At 58.2% G+C, this 16,844-nt stretch overlaps 1 protein-coding gene across 1 annotated transcript in view; it reads right to left on the bottom strand.

The window, feature by feature from the left end:
- The window catches only part of NOL4L (nucleolar protein 4 like), a gene marked incomplete at its 5' end in the record, with an annotated part of 131,482 nt that extends 123,546 nt beyond the window's left edge, over positions 1–7,936 (bottom strand). Inside the window, one exon of the mRNA XM_082644853.1 lies at positions 7,616–7,936. Coding sequence (XP_082500979.1) covers positions 7,616–7,936 — 321 coding nt within the window. The remainder of the gene's footprint in view (positions 1–7,615) is intronic.
- Between the last annotated feature and the right edge of the window lie 8,908 nt (positions 7,937–16,844).

The following is a 16,844-nucleotide window of genomic DNA, read 5'->3' as shown; positions in this document are numbered from 1 at the left end:
GAGTCGTTGACCTTGTGGGGAGAGGACAACTGCTCTCTCTCCCCGCCCCCTGCAGCCTGCCCAGGCCAGGCTGGGCCTGTAGCTGCAGTTGAGGTGAGAGAGTGAAGGTGTGGGCGACGGGGAAGGGTGGCATGTGTCTCCCACCAGGCTGGGTCTGGACAGGTAAGAGGGCTACCTCGAGCTCTGGGAAGCTTTTGTAGGGTGTCCTCAGATGAGGGGCCACCGTGAGCCTGGGGTGGGGAGGTGGGGAGAGCCAAGGCACCTGTGGGCCCCTACCTCCGTGCCCCAGAACTGAGAGGGTCAAAGAGCCACGGAACCCAGGCCCTGCCACTTGCTCATTGTGGTGCTCGGGGAGGTTCCCTGGCCCCTCTGATGCCAAGTTCTCATCTACCTCACAGAATCCAGGGAAGATTAAATGAAATAGAGTGTCTGGCACATGGCAGGGGCTTGAGAACATGAGAGATATGCTCAGACCCCTGTCCCAGGGGGGCAGTCATTACACCAGCCTCACTGTGTTCTCTGGAAGAGCCCAGAGCCCGGAGCTCAGGCTCCTGGCCAGCGACTGGGGCAGGGGTGTGTGTGGGGCGTCGGGTGGTGAAAAGCCTCTGGGCAGCTCACCCTTCTACCTTCCCACCTGGCGAGTGCCTCCAGGCCTGGGTAAAGCCCCCACTCTCACCTCTCCAGCACCCCTCCTTGAGCTCTGGGATTGGGCAATCCCAGCACCAGGAAGGGATTCAAAGGCAGGAGGGGCCACAGGAGGCTTCACTGTGCAATGACTAGGGAAACTGAGGCTCAGAGCAGGGCAGGAGCCAGCTGGGGCAGAGAGGGACCCTGAGCCTTCAAGTCCCCAGCCCTGGGGGCTCATGCCACACCTATGGCCCTCACCAAGACTTTGCTGGTGTTCTGTGTAATTCAGTACAACATTAACCAGGCCCCCAGTGGCACTGGAGACACAGAAATAACCCAGACACAATCTCTAGGGAACCAATAGTTGCTTCCCACCAACTACATGCCAGGGATTTGGCTGGGGGCTTTATTTCCATGATCCCACTTAATATCCAGGACATTTCATCTCCAGCCCATAATCCAGATGAGGAAACTGAGGCTCAGTGAGATCACATAGCAACTAACATTTTGTAAGACTTGCTACCTTCTTAAGGCTCTATATGCATTAATGCATTCATCTTTATACCAGTCTTAGGAGGAAGGTAGTTTTCTCATCTGTAAAATGGAGCTGATAATCCTAAGGCCAAACGGGTGGAAGAGCAGAGCTGGGATTTGTACCCAGGACCCTGTGGCTTCACACCCCAAGTCCTTCACCTCTTCTCTATGTCAGGGTGGGCCAGGGGCAGAAAGTGGACTCAGAAGTCCTTGTTCTAACAAGCCACCCGCCTTGGTGGGCCCTCTCCCAGCTGCCTTTGGCTCCTTCTCCTGTTTTGGGGCCTAGGGCCCAGGCCTGGCTTTAACAGAGGTTGGCAGAGTGACCTCCTGAAGTGACAACAGAGCCTTTTCCAGTTTGCCAAGCCTCTTGGAAGTGGGGCTTTGGAGCCCATTTTCCAGATGAGTAAACTGAGGCTTGGAGAGGTCAAGCAAGCTATTTGCCCGAGGTCACATGGCAAGAAAGTGGGTGCGTTAGGATCGGTCCTGGCCTCCTCACTTCAAGTTCAGAAGACTCTCTCCCACCCTGCCCCCATGGGGCTTAGCTTTGGGCTCGGTAAGTGCCACCATGGCAAAGGTCACAAGTTTTACCTGTTGCCCTTGTGAAGCAGAGAGTTGGCGTGGGGGGGGGAAGAGGAGCAAGGCTGCTGGAAACAAGGAGGTGCTTTGGCCACTATCATGGGGACAGGGACATGGCAACACCTCGTGTCCACTCCCTCCCTCACACTATGCTTCAGCAGCTGCTGAGACCCCAGGAGCAGCAAGGGGCCAGGCCAGCAGCTCCGGTTGACTTGGTTATCATGAAGGACACCCCGTCAGCTCCTCACTGCCAAAGGACAGGATGTTTTTCAATAGGATCCTGAACATGTGGCATGCACACGCAGTCACACTCGTGGTCTGCCAATGCCCACACCCCAGGTGCTTGCACATCTGCCAACACAGCCACTCACAATCACAAACATGCAGTCCCCCTCCACCTGTACACACACACACACACACACACACACTGCCCCAGGCCCACAAGCATCCCCAGCCTGCACATGGACAGGCACAGGCACACTCAGGCCCACACAGCCACACTCCTGCATGCACACCCACATGCGCACACATGCTCTAGCCCAGGAGTGCACGTGCATGTGCCTGGTACTCAGTCGGTCCTACAGCCTCTAAGTTAAGAGCTGGCTTGGAGAAGCCCAGGTTTACCTGAGGCTGGGTTGGACCCTTGACCTTTGTCCCTGGGCAGCCCCAGCCACAGGCCCCCCCACCTCCCATCCTCCCAGCAGGGTTTTTAGGGTCCCAATTGGACCTCCTGACTCCCAGACGCTCAGGGATGGGAAGGCAGCCTGTAGTGAAGGAGAGAATGTTTATGCCAAGCCTCGGCCAAGGACGAGTGGGGCATGCTGCCCCCACCACCAGCAGAAAGTGACCCAGGATCCGGAGGAGAGGCCCCGGGAAGGCAGAGCCTGATCCACCAGCAATCACCCAGGCTCCAAACTGCAGCCCCCCCTGCCCCCAGAGACCCCAAGACCACATTCACCCATATCACTGAGGCTTAATTAACAAAATAGCCCACTTCTGCCATTCATGAGAAATCCAAACAGGGCCCGTGTCATTGCCAACCTTCTCCCTGAAAGCCCCCAGGACCCAGGACAACAGAGGCCTCCTCCCTTCTCCTCACCCCATACCCATCCTTGCGCGCCCCAGGCAAGTCCCAGACACCATACACTGAGCCAATCCTGCCTCAAGCACCAGTCTGTGATTACAGACATCTTGACTAGAGGATTCTTCCGCACTAATTCAGATTAGGGCGTAATGGACTGAAAGCTTGTCATGAAAAGCCCTATGAAGCAGATCAGGCTGTAAGACATCCAGAGAGGGTCAGAAGAGAGGGGTGTACAGACAGCACCCCAGCTCAGCGTGCCCCATCAGCAGTGAGGCCTTAGGGAAGTTCCAAACCTCCCTAAGCCTCAGTTTACTCATCTGAAGGATGGCAGTGACCTCTGGGCCGCTGTGAGAACCTGACGCACAGGGACAGGCACACGGTAGGTGACTCAGAAAGGGTCACTATGGTGACAATTTAGAGAAAAGTAGGAAATACTGAGGTATTCAACTGAAGGTCACAGCATATATTATGTTGTGCTAAGTCAGAGGCCATTTCCTGCCCAGACCAGCGGCCGCAGGTGCCAAAGGTTTACACAAAAGCTCTGGGGAGAAAGGCTGAAGACTGTGAAAATGCTCTCCACTAAATGAACATTGTCTGCAAACTGGGAAAAGACCACCATTAGTCAATTTGGCCAGCGGAACACCTGGGGTCTGGCTCGCAAAAGCCCAGTGCTGAGAGCGGAGTTTGGCAATCTGGCGTTTCCCCCTCGGGGGACGGGGCTCTAATGGGGGGATTCCTGGCATGTGATGGGCCCACGGAGAAGCCTCAGTGGAGCGCAGAGATCTTGGTTCCAGGCCCAGCTCCCCACCAACGGAAACTTCCCCTCTCAGGGCCTCAGTTTTCCCATCCGGAAGATGGTAGAGTTGGGCTGAGAACATCTATCTTCAAGGAGCCTGAGGGCTCTCTGGTCCTGGGAGTTGACAGATGGTCCGGGGCCCCACCCCAGACATAACCTGTGGCCCTTGCAGGCGCCGGGACAGCCTCGTTCCGAGAGACCAGAGGAAAAGGAAAGGGGTTGGTCCACTTTGGGGCTGAGGCTGGAATGGAATCGGAGGGTCTCGTTGGCAAAGGGTTTGCTTCCCACCCGCCCCCTCACCCCGGGCTTGGCAGCCACAGAGGCCGGAACAGGCCAAACGCAAGAAATAATAAATCCTAACCAGGCTTTGCCCAGTCAGGAGGCCCGGCTGGCTCTTGTCACAGAAAGATCTTGTCCCCAGGAGCGCCCCGTGCTGCCCAGTGGAGGACTCCGCCCTCCTCCCCTCAGCCCTCCGCCTCCACATCTATTTCCTGTGACAACCTGCAAACCGAAGACCAACTTGCCTCCCCCCCACACACCATGCCCTGGCTTCTGCTCGACCCCCGCCCCGCCCCGCCCCGCCCCCCAAGCGGGCCCCAGCTGCAGGAGGCCCCGCAGAGTGTAATTCCCCGCGCCCTCCTCTCCGCCCTGGGCCCGTCCGGACAGATTAAGCCTTTGTCACACACACCCAGAAAAGCTCAGGGCCAGATGGGACGGGACAAGTGGTGTCAGATCATCGACCCTCCACGGCCGGGACTCGGAAGGGCCCCAACCGCAGCACCACATATGGCTGTGGGAAGAGGAAAGGGGGCCCACGCAGGGGGCAGCCAGAGAGCAACATGGAAGGGAGATGACATACCATGGCCACCCTGGGGACCTAAGCCCACGCAGGGGCGCAGGGGGCCCTTGTTCTACGGCTGCATGACACAACTCCCATACCCCCTCTTGGCCGAAATTGCTCTGCCTGCCTGCCTGCCCTCCCTTGGAGCCTCCATGGGCTTCTTGATCGGATCCTGAGCTATGCCCACCCCCACCCCCAGCAGCTGGGTGCCCAGGGAGCAGGCTCTGAGTCCAACCCACTCCAATGCCCCAGTGCCCCCACAAGGCCTGTGGATGCCAAACAAATGTCTCAGACAAAGGTTTGTGGCCCAATGACCTTCACAAAAACCCACCCAGGACAAAACTACAGGATATCTCCCAACTGCCACCAGAGGCAATGATAACTTTACTGTGTGTGTGTGTGTGTGTGTGTGTGTAAAAGCCAGTGAAGGTAGGGGATATCCTTTGCACCTTTCAAAGAAGGTCCCATTCAGCTCCTCCCAGGAAGAGTCCATGGCTGCCCCAGAATTCCCAGCAGGATTTGTTCCTCTTAGATCAGTGAAAAGGAAAATGGAAATGTAAAAATAATAACTGAGCCCCAGGAAGGTGCTTGGAGCTGGGGGTGGCAGGACTCAGGGCATCTCCTACGGCTGGCTCCGGTTGACTGGGCGAGTGCAGGTAACTAACGGGCTCCCTGGGGACCAGCAGGCCAGGCAGGTGGGCGTGGGTAGCTTGAGGGGCGGGCTGTCGCAGGAGGGCACGTCTGTTGTGTTTGTCGTCCCCCTGGCAGCCTGGGCAGGGAGGCCTGGGTTCCCTTTCTCTGCCTCCCAGGCAGGTGGTCCCTTGGGAGGGCTTATTATTGGTCTGGGAGCTAGGGTGGAGTCTTTCAAGGCCCCTGTTGCCAGGCAAAGCGGGTCGGCGTGGGCCTCACAGAGGATCCGAAGGCTGGCAGGACCTGGGGCCCAGGCCTAGCACCCAATTTCTGCATGTGGCCTGGGTGGGTGTGTGTTCACTTGCTCCGCCTTGACAGCTCTCTGGCTAAGGGGGTAGGGGGACTGACGGCCCCATCATGCCCACTCCCTAGGGGAGAGGTCGACCAGCTCAGAGAACCGGTGAGCTAGCTGCCCTGTCTGAGGGTCACCTGCCCTCCCAACTCCAGGAGCCAGTGGAGTGGGGGCTCCTGCCTCAGGCAAGAAGGAGGTTGGGCCAAGACTCCCAGCTCCCTGGGGAGGGATAACCAGGATGGGATGGGGGTGAGGGGCACTAACTGACCTGGGAAGCCTGGATGGCTGAGGGCAATGACCCAGGGTAGGGGGTGTGGACCCAGCCAACCATCTGGTGGGTCACTGACCTCGAAAAACCACACTTAGGCTGGGGGCACTAGCCCAAGATGGAGGAGAACCGAAGGGGGTTAGCAACTGGCAGAGTGGGGAGGGCTGACCTAGGCTGGGGAGAGGCAACGACCCCTACTCCCCGTGTGGGAGAGTGGGCACCAATTTGGGCTCGGGGAGGGGTCCCTGACTCGATCGGGGGAGGGGGGACAATGACCCAGACTCCCCGCGTTTGGCGGAGAGCACTGATTTAGGCTGGAAGGTCCCCGACTCGCTCAGGGTGGGACACTACCCCAGGCTTCCCCCGGGGAATGCGGTCCCAGCGCGCCCCTCGGCCCGGCCCCCTGCTCTGTGTCCGGCCGGAGGCGGCAGCGGCGCAGATGGGCCGCTGGCGGCCGCAGCGGCAGCGGCGCGGTTATCAGCGCTCCTCGCAGATGGGCCGCCCGCCCTCTGCGCTCACGGCTCCCCACTCCCCGCGGCCTGCAGCCCCGTCCCCTGGGCGAGGGGGGAGGCGCCTCCGGATCCGCTCCCCGTCTCCCGCCTCCCTCTCTCGCGGCCCCCTCACCCCGCGGGCCGGGCCCGGGCGGCTGCCGGAGGGGGAGGGGGAGGGGACAAGTGCACTTTTCGTAACGACCGAATCAATTGTGTGTGAAGAGCCCGCTCCGGCCGGGGACTGGGCTGAGCGCGGGGCGGGCGGGCCGGACGGGGGAGGAGCACGGAGCGGGGAGCGGGGGAGCGAGGGAGGGAGGGAGGCCGGCGCGGGGCGGCCCCGCTCGCTCGCTCGGGCCGGGCGAGGCCGGGGAGGGAGCGAAGGGGGCAGGGAGGGAGGCTGGCCTGGCCCGGCCGGGCCAGGGGCTGAACGCACTAATGGAGGGTCTCCGCGACGGAAAGTTCAAAGCTCAGCAGCACCCCGGGAGCAGCCGCCCCCCCAGCCCCCACCCGCTGCAGAACAATGAGGTCCCGGCGGGGGAGCCGCGGGGCCCACGCCGCACGCCCTCTCCAGGGCGCCCCGGGCCGGAGGGGACGCCCCCGCCCGGCCGCCCGCCTCCTCCCTGTCGGCGGCTGCGGTTCCCCGTCCCCTCCCCCACGCCACCCCGCCCGGACCGGGCCGGCCCCGGGGACGGGGGAGGGGAGGGGATGGATAGGTCAGGCCGCCCCCGTCCCAGGGAGGGGGGAGCGAGAGGCCCGGGGGGCGGAGGGGGGCGCCCCACCCACCCGCGGGAGGCTGCTCCTGCGCCAGGCTGCGGCTCGGGCTGCCCCTCCCCGGGCCAGCCCCGGGTGGGGTCGGGTAGACAGTGCCCGGGCGGGCCCCCTCCCCTGGCGCTGGGAAGCCGAGCTGACTCCCCGTCCCGTGGCTGCCCCTGCCCCCCCGCCCTCGCGGCACCACCCTCCACACACACATACACACGCACGCACACACACACACACACACACAGACACACACACACACACACCACACCGCCCAGCCGGCCCGGGGGCGGGAGCGCGAGGCGCCCGGGACAGGCAGCCCCGGGGCGGGCGGGGGGAGGCTCGGGCTTCTGAGCAGCCGCCTGCTGGCGGGGGGAGGGGACGGGAGAACGGAACATGCTGGGGTGAGCAGCCCGGGACAGCCCGCCCGGCACGGCCCGGGCAGCAGCGCAGAGGGGGGCAGGGACGCCCCGAACCCGGAGCGCTGCCCGGGCTGGCTGGGTCTGGCGGGTGAGCAGGGACGCGTGCGCCTCGGTCGGGCCAGACCCAGGGACAACCTCAGGGACACACGTTCGGACACACATCCACACCCCCACCCCGCCCCCGCCCGCCCCGAGCCCCGCGGCGGGACCGGCCCGCGGCCGCCGCGCGCGCACTCACCGAGCCCGTCTTGACCGGCACATACACCACTTGGCCCATCTTGGGTTCCCGGCCGCTGCCCAGGCGGAAGCCCTTGGAGCGCACCCAGAACTGGAACTTGCCTTTCTCGCCGGCTGCCGGGCCGCTGCCCGCGCCGGTCCCGCCGCCGCCCTGCAGGACCTCGGCGATCCGCTGGTATTTGCTGCGTGTCACCGTCTTGGTTTTGGCCGAGTCGCCGTAGGTGCGCAGGCACCAGTCCCGGAACTGGCGGCCCAGCTCCGAGTCCCCGGGGCTGCGCTCGCGCTCCCAGCCCCCGCGCAGCAGCAGCGTCGGTTTCGGCATCCTCCCGGCGCGCCCGGCGCCCTCGGGGGCGGGCCGGCCGCCGGGCCGCCCGGTGCCGGGACTGGGCTGGGCTGGGCCGAGCCGGGGTGCGCCGCGGCCCGGGCTGTCCCGCGGTGTAGCTCCGGCGCGGCTGCTTGATGGGCACGGGCGGCGGCCGGACGCGCGGGGCTGCGGCGCGCTCTGTCCTGCTCGGGCGGCGGCGGCGGCGGCGGCGTTGGCGGCGGCGGCTCCGGCTCGCCTCCTGCTCCGCCTCCTCCTCCCCCCCGGCCGGGATGCAGGAGCGATGGAGGCAGCTCCGGGCCCGGAGGTGCAGAGGGGGCGGGACGCCCCGCGGGCGGCCGGGGGAGGCGGGAGGCGGGGAGCGGCCCCGGGCGCGGAGAGCGAGACCGAGCCTGGGCGCGGGCGGCGGCGGCGGCGGCTGTCAGCTCGCGCGGCTCATCCTGCTCCTGCTCAGGCTCCCGCTGCCGCTGCTCTTCCTCCTCCTCCTCCTCCTCCCGCGCCCGCCTCCACCACGCCGCGGGATCCCACCTGTTAGAGCGTCGCAGCCTTCGCCGCCGCCCCCCTTCCCGCGCCCGCCCGCCCGCGGGGCCCAGCCCCCGCCCTGGCCAGGCCCCTGGGGGCGCGGGGGCCGCCGCGCCCGCAGCCGCCGGTAGGGCAAGAGCCGCAGGCGCGCAGTTCCCAGCCCAGGGACCGAGTTTCCTCTGGCCGGGCCTGGCCCTGAGCCTCGCAGGCCGCTCTCAGCCCGGACCCGGCGGCCTCGCAGGGAGTAGGGCGCAGACCCCGCCCGGCCGCAGGCGTCCCGGCCTCCCCGGGCGGCCCCGCCCGATTTTAGCCTGGCGCTGGTGGTACAGGGCAGGGCCCCTTCCCTTCCTCTCGGAGACTGGCCTGACCTCTCCGGTGCGAGCCCGGCGCCAGAAGAGCAGTGTTCCCCTGGGGAACCCCAAACCGCCGCCCTTCGGAGGCCCCCAAACTTCCTCCCCTCTCACCTCACCTGAATTCCCCGAAGTTTGGCCTGTCTTGGTTCTGCTAACGCCACTGGTCTGGGACAGCGCCAGGCCCCAGAGAAGTCGTCAACATTGACCGGTGGCCTCACTCAGGCCAGCCCCACCAAGGCTTGGAGCAACGCTCAACACACCCACAAATTCATCCCGAGACACCCTGCCTTCCTGGGTGCACCTTGGCCTAGAATCACTGGCTGAGTAAACTCAAGTGGATATGCCATCCCGCTCCTCCCCGGGCAGGACTGACCTTGGGTAGAGCCAGTCCCCTTCCCCTTAATGAGATTACTAGCATAAATAAAGACACAGGCCAGTTCCCCGGGATATCTGCCCTCCTTTGCTTAACAGGTTTGAGAAATTGCTGAGCTTCTCCTCCTGCTGCTTCTCTTCCACCCTCAATGTCCCCAGGCCACTCCTGCAAGCAAGTCACCACCCACGCCTGAGTCCCAGATTTTGCCCAGTGCAGGACCATTTTTTGCCCAGGAACTCCTGGCTACCCTCATCCCAAGGTCCCCCACCCTGGTACCTACAGAGTGCCAGGTCCTGGCAACTCTGAGCGGCAAAGGAGACTGGCCCATTTTACAGATGAAGGCCTGGGGCTTGGAGAGGTGGCCTGACCTGGTCAAGGTCACGCGGGAAGGAGAGGAGGGTTCTGGCTCAGGTCGGTCTGGCTCCTGCTACCACATCACACGTGAAGACTCCCCCTGACATCCCGCTGGGAGGGATACCCACACAGTACGTGGCTGGCTCACGTCCCCCAGTAGACTGGGAGCTCCAGATGCTCAGGGTTCATGTCTGACTCACCCCTATACCCCAGGCCCTAGCACAGCACCTGGCACACAGTAGGTGCCAAAAACTGCCAAAAGAACCCCAGAGGTCTTCCAAGTCCCAACCTCTCTCTGCATTTCACATAGATTTATTTTTAGATAATTTACATTTCTATGTTACTTTATATATACCAACAACTCCACACTCATTTTTCCTCTTTATCTTCCTAAGAGCTCTATTTGGTTCCATGCTGCCATGCCCATTTTTCAGAGATGACCCCTGGGGCTCAGAGAGGGCAAGGCACTACCCAAAGGCCATACAGCCCCACCCCTGGGGGTGGAGGAGGAGGGGCTTCTACATGATTTAGAAACCCACTCCCTGACTTTTCCAATACAGCCCTTGACACATAACCCCACAGTTGACTCTCTTCCTGAGAACAAAGGTGCTCTAGCCTAGCAATGCTAATGATTACTTTCAGCAAGGGTGCCCTGGTGCCTAGGTGGTGGGCACCCCCCGTTTGAGCCCGGGTCTGTGTCCAGTTCCAAGACACACCAATAACCACTAAGCCAGACCACCTCTCCATGCAATCTGGGTCTTTGCCTGCCTTCCAGAACCTAAAAATCTGTTGTTAATCTTGAGCTGAGTTCTAGTGTGACAGAAGGCGTAGTACGATGAAAAGAATGTACGCTTCGACAAGGACCTACTGTATAGCACAGGGAACTCTGCTCAGTGTTATGTGGCAGCCTGGATGGAAGGGGAGTTTGGGGGAGAATGGATACATGTATATGTATGGCTGAGTCCCTTTGCTGTGCACCTGAAACTATCACAACACTGTTAATCAGCTATACTCCAATAGAAAATAAAAAGTTTAAAAAAAAAAAGAATGTAGGCTTCGCTTGGAGTCAAACAGACTTGAGGTTGAATCCTGACTACCATTTGCCATGGCATTCTTCATGCCCAGAGATCCCAGTTGACTGCTTCCCAACTAAATGAACCCATCAACCCACCCTTTGCTGGATGACCTCTGGCAGGTCACTGAACCCCAACTTCATCATCTGTATAATAGACAGACTGTAAAGGTTCAGCAGAATAATGTATGTGAGAGAGGCTGGCATATTTAACAGGTGCCCAATAAATGCCATTTTCACCTCCATAGAAGTTGCAAAATATTCAAGGAGGAAGATGAACTTTGTTAATACTTTTTGTGTTTCATTCCATCAACAAACACTTCTTGAGAAGCCATTATACACTAGGTGCTTGGAATATAGCCACGGGATCCCCAAGGTCCTTGCCCTCTTAGAGCTTACCGCTGGGTGGGGAAGAGGGCCATTGAACAAACCAACTATCAATAATTACAGCTTAGGGAAAGGGCCATGATGGAAATAGGGAGCTGTGATAGCAAATAATGGACAAGAGGGACTGCTGTTCTTAGGGGGATCAGGAAATTCTCCTCTGAGAAGGTAGATCTGAGCAGTGATGTAAGTGACAAGAAGCCAGCCATGCTATGTTCTGAGGGAAGAGCATTCCAGGCAGAGGGAACAGCATGTGTAAAGGCCCTGAGGTGGGAAAGAGATTGGTATTTTCCAGAAGTTGGAAGGAGGCCAGTGTGGCTAGAGTGAAGTAAATGAGGAGGGCTTAGAGGGCAGGAGACCATGAGAGAAACCTTGGATTTCAGTCTAGATGTGCTGGGAGGCCTTTGGTGAGTTTTAAACAGGGGAGAGATTGAGGAGTAGAGAGGACTGGAGGGCAGCTAGAGTGGCCCAGGGGTCTGTGATCTAGGGGCTTGGAGGTCAGGGGCCTTGGTTTCTCCTCCCATGTGTCAGCTCACTCTACACCAGGCACATCTCAGCCTCTTGCCCCAAGGGGTGCTAGGAAAAGAGTGGAGGGGGCTGAGTCAAGGATGAGCATGGCCTACTGCAACCCATCTCCACTTCTGTGGAAGCAGTTCCCTGGACCTCTGGCTTGTCTGTGTCAATGGCATCCTTTAGCAAGGGTCCTGGCCCAGAGCACGCTAGGTGGAAGGTAAGTTTCTCACAATGCCCAACTAGTGGATAAGAGCAGGGAAGTGGATGGACAATCATGGTCCTAGGGGGAAACTGCTCCTCCTTTCTTCTCATTCCAGACAGCTGCCAAAAGGACAAAGTAGGCTGCTCCATTAATCGTGGGTTATTGGATCCCTGGATTTTTTTTTACCCTTAATCCAGATGTCCAGGGGAGGCTGGGAGTCCAGATGTCCACAAGAGTCCAGACCACCAGGGCTCGTGTCCACTTCCAATACTGACAGTAATGTACTGGGTCACAGGAGCTTAAGTGAGAAAGGGTCTGTAGAAATCATACAGTCTAAACTCTGCCCTTTACAGATGGGTAAACTGAGTCCCACAGAAGAGAAGAGGCTCAGGGCTACCAGCAGAGCAGGGCACCTGGCCTTTGCCTGGTTTGGCCCAGATCACTGAGCTCTGACCCTGGGCCCAGATGAATGGGAATGCCTGCAATTTGGAGGTGAGGTGGCCCCAACCCAGCCTGGGGTGCGGCGGAGTTCCAGGCCTGGGGTGCGGCAGAGTGACTCAGGCCCCCACGGAGGCCTGTCCACCAAAGGCTGGGAGAAGCAGTGAGGTCCCGGAGCCTTGGGGCAGCTGGGGGGAGGGTGGTTTCCACTGTCAGGTACTTGTGCCACTTCCATCGAGGACTATGCAGCCATTCCCCCCACCCCCACAAGCACCTCCCCCTGTGGTCTGCTGGGTCACAGCGACCTGCTGCTTCAGGTCCACCTCACACAGTGTGGTTCAGGGGCTTCCATGGCTGCTCACAGACCCCTGGGCTTTCCCCATCCTGGCTTTGACCACACAATATCATGATTGCCTGGTTACCTGTACCCACCAGTGCCCAGCACACGGGCTGAGGTTTAATAATTATTAAATAAATGAGTGAATGAAGGAATGAATGAATGTGTTGGTTCTCAAAATGCACATCTCAGACCGACCACTGCAGCATTTCCCACCACACTACTCTGCCTCCCCCATAATCAATCAGTTTGTGAGCATTTATGTGCTCCTCCTTAGAAGGCTCTGCCATTGAGTGACCTGCCATGGGTGACTTGATTTCTCTAAGCCTCAGTTTTCAAAACCAATAAAATGGGGATAATAATTATACCTAACTCACAGTGCTGTTGTGAGAATAAGCACTCAATAAATGTTAGCTCCAGTTATCACCATGTCCATCTGCCATTCATTCCGGCGGTTGTTTGAGTAGCCTCTGTGCGTCAGATGCTGTGCCTGGTGTCGGGATCACAGCCATAAACAAGATGGGCCTGGGCCCAGCCCTCATGACACTCAGGGACCAGCTGACTTTGAAAAAATCATGACAAATGTGTTGAGAATTAGAAGACAAAAAGCTGCCATGAGAACACATGAAGGGGGCTCAGATGAGCATCTTCTGAGAAACCCTGCCCTAAGAGTTCCCTGGACGGAGGCACTCAGGGCGAAGACAAGGGGAAGGAGAAAAATGTCTCCACACCTACAGTGGCCCTGGCCGTGGAACCACACCTGAGTGGGAAACACCAACCCACCTTCCCGCAGAGTTTAGGAAGCCCTTGAGTCCAGCATCTCCCTTTCCAAAAACTAAAGCATAAAGAGATAAGGGTTTCCTTCAAATGTCACTGCCCCAGCCGAGCCCTCCTTGACCACCCTTTCAAAAATAATCCCCAGTGCCTCTCTCTATCCCCTGCCCTACTTTATTCATCTTCATAGACTCAGCACCACCTTCTGTTATAATGTGTATTTATTTGTTTCTGTTCATCTCATGCACTGCAATGTGTCAAAAAGGTGGGGATTTTGTCTTGTTGACTGTAGTATCTCCAACACTGAGAACAGCCTGGCACATAGTAGGTGTTCAATACATATTTGTTGAATAGATGAGTGAATGAAGAAACCCAAGTGTGTGTGTGTTTGCATGCACACACATTATAACTAAAATTTGCAATGATATCCACAAAGATTTATGTTGAATTGAAAAGGAAGAAGGCTTTTCTTTCTGTTATTAATTTTGTCTACTGCAAGTCACTTCCCTTCATTGAGCCTCAGTTTCCTCATCTGTAAAATGGAGCTAGTATCTACTTTGCAGCATCATTGTGGGACATCAGTGTGGTGCAAAATGCCCAGATGGGGCCTGGCACACAGTAGGTGCCCTGTGGGCAACTCTGTTATTCTGATGGAGCCCTTAGTTGGGGAGGCTCACAGAGGGGGATACCCAGGGCCTGAGCCTTCCTGTAGGACACAGAGGCAGCTGACACTGGATCTGTCCCGTCACCTGAACTCGCCAGTAATTTATTGATGCTGGATGCTGGCACCTAGCAGCTTGCCGGGTCAGCCTCAGGGAGCAGGTGTGGGGCCACGGGGGCCTACCCCCAGCCTCACCCAGGAGGAGCAGGTGGGGAGAGTGGGTCTGCATAGCCCAGGAAAACTGATAGGTCAGCCCTTACAAATCCCCTACTATGTGCTAGGCACTGGGGGACTGGGAAAAAAACAGGTGAGTTCCTTGCCTGACCAGAGCTGATAGAGGGTGAGAGAGACATCATTCATCGTTTGAACACCCACAGAAATAGTGACAGCTGCATACGGGCCTACTGTGTGCCAGGAACTTTGTACATGTCACCACATTTACGCCTAATATGAATAGGCCTTGTTCATATTCTATAGGTCAGAAAATGTCACCAAGGAGACATCAGATGATGTGCTCAAGGTCACATAGCTAGTGAGTGGCAGCCTGAACCCAGATCTGACTGGCTCCAAAGCCCACGCATATGTTACCGCCACCCTGCCCCCATCAGGCTGGCTGGCCTAAGGGGCATGTAAATACCCTAAATAAGGAGCACTGCAAGGTCAAAGAGAGCAGAGACCCATTCCACTGAATCTTCCTGGAGACCAAGGCCTTTAACTGCCTTTCAGAGGATGTGTGGAAATACCAAAGGGGGGTATATTTTAGGGCAGGGAAAGAGCCAGAGAAAAGGTTTGAAGGTGGAAAAGGGACTGGTGGGTTTTGTGTGTGGCACGCAGGCCCACCTGGGAGAGCAGAGGGGCCCAGTAGGGGGCAGTGAGCATGTGGGGGCTTTGAATGCCTGGCCAGCTCTGGGCCTCCCTGGGTGGGCCATGGGGAGCGAGTGGGGGGTGTGCGGGGTGGGTGTTGCTGAGCAATGAAGCCACCATTTCCCCCTGACCTGTATATTCTAAGAGGCTGGCCAGTTAGGCCAGAGGAGGACTGGCACTCAAGGGCCTCTAACGTCTAATTCCAGCCTCACCTGCCTCCACTCCCTCCACCAGCCCTCTGGGCCTGGCATGCTCACTGCTCTCACCTCCGTACCTCTGTTCTCCCAGATCCCAACTCCTGCATCCTACCCACTGCTCAGGCCTCACTCCTAGACCTGTTTCCTCCACGAAGCCTGCCCTGACCACACCAAGCCTCGCTTCTATGCCTCAGCCTCAGAGACCTGGGCTGGGCAAGGGCCCATCCTCCACTAAAAGCCACAAGCACTCGCCATCCACGGTGGTCGGCTGTTGTTTTCACCTGCCTAGCAACGTTCTTCTCCTGGTAATCTGAAATGCCTTTGAGAAGCTGCCCCTTCCCCGTCTTTAGAGCGTGTAGCTGGAGCAGGACAGACCTGAACCCTGGCCATCAAAAACATCCCATCCCCTTGACCACCGTGATGGTGGCCAGATTTCTGACAACATTATTTGAGCCCCTTGGTTCAGTCGTGCCTGGAGGCCCTTTTTATTTTTACTTAGGTCTCTTTGTGCTGGATTTCTTGTAACCCAAAGATCCTTGTCAGATGTACCATCTGTGCAATGCAGTTTGGGCCTCCTCTGGTCTGGCCAGACAGCTATACCAACCTCCTCACTGGACTGCTGGTCTGTATGTCTTGCCCTCCACCCCAACCCAAAGGGTCTCTTCTCTTACTTATGACCTCTGTCATTCCCCAGAATAAAGTCAAAGTCCTCAACTCAGCATTCAAGGCCTTTCACCATCCTGTTCTGGTCTATCCCTCTCTGTGCCAGCCACACTCCAGCCACACTCCATTCCTCTGAACAACACACCCTTTATGTGACTATAATTTATATATGCTCTTCCCCTCACTGGGACTTCCCTAAACCCCCTGCCCTCAATATTCTTTCTGGCGAACTCCCACTCACCTTTCAAAACCCCATTTGACTGGCACCCTGTCTGCCATATTTTCCTTGAATGCCCCAGGCAGGGTGAGACGTCTCTCCCTGCTACCCTGGGCACCTCAAGCTCCCCAGCTGGTCTCGTTCAGGTCACTGACCACATAATTTGCTTATTGTCATCTATTTGGCTACCTTCTCCCCAAATGAGGAGCTCCTCAAAGATAAGGACATGTCTTATTCACTTCTTATCTCCCAAAGGGCCCGTTAATAGCTGTCAACTAACTAACTTACTAACAGGGGGCTGAAGCAAAGTCATACTCCTTGAGGCCTTGTGAACCATTAAGTAACTATTTTTGCTGGTCACCTCTTCAAGTCAACCACTCACTATTTTTTTTTTTTTAACTTCAGGACTTCTCAGTGCCTTTAACTTGCTAATGGGCGCTGTGAACCTGTGCACCAGCTTGCTGCATTTCAGGAGTGGGGAAATTGAGACCCAGAGAGGGACAAGGATTCATTCAGGCAGTTGACAGCAGAACCAGGCCTGGGGTCCAGGCCCCCACCCTGCCTCACCCAGTGTTCTCCCTCCTACACCTCAGGCTCCTGCTAGGCACAAGTCACCTCTGTAGCAAAATGTTAAGAGCAAGGGCTCTGAGCCTTGCACCCCGTTTTGCCAGCTGTGTGGCCTTGGCCAGATGTCTAAACCTCTCTGAGTTTCAATTTTCTCACCTGTAAGGTGAGAAAGCACCTTACCTCATGATGTTGCTGTGAGGGTTCAAGTCCATGTAGGAGTACATAGTACAGCACCCAGCACACAGTAGGTCCTCAACAACTCACTGCCAGCATCTCTATGGCCTCAGATTTCTCAGTGGGCACACTAAGCCCTGACATCTTCGGCGGGATGTGGGTCTTTCTGGGGAAAGATGCTAGGTCCGGGCTGGGCTTACTTCCACAAGGTTCAAATCTGGGTCTCAGCAGGGGCCTGCTCTT

Source organism: Mesoplodon mirus (genome assembly GCF_964341445.2).
Source record: "Mesoplodon mirus genome assembly, chromosome: 15".
Lineage (NCBI taxonomy): Eukaryota > Metazoa > Chordata > Mammalia > Artiodactyla > Ziphiidae > Mesoplodon > Mesoplodon mirus.
The sequence above is the reverse complement of the archived record's forward strand: the minus strand, read 5'-3'. Positions and strand labels throughout refer to the sequence as shown.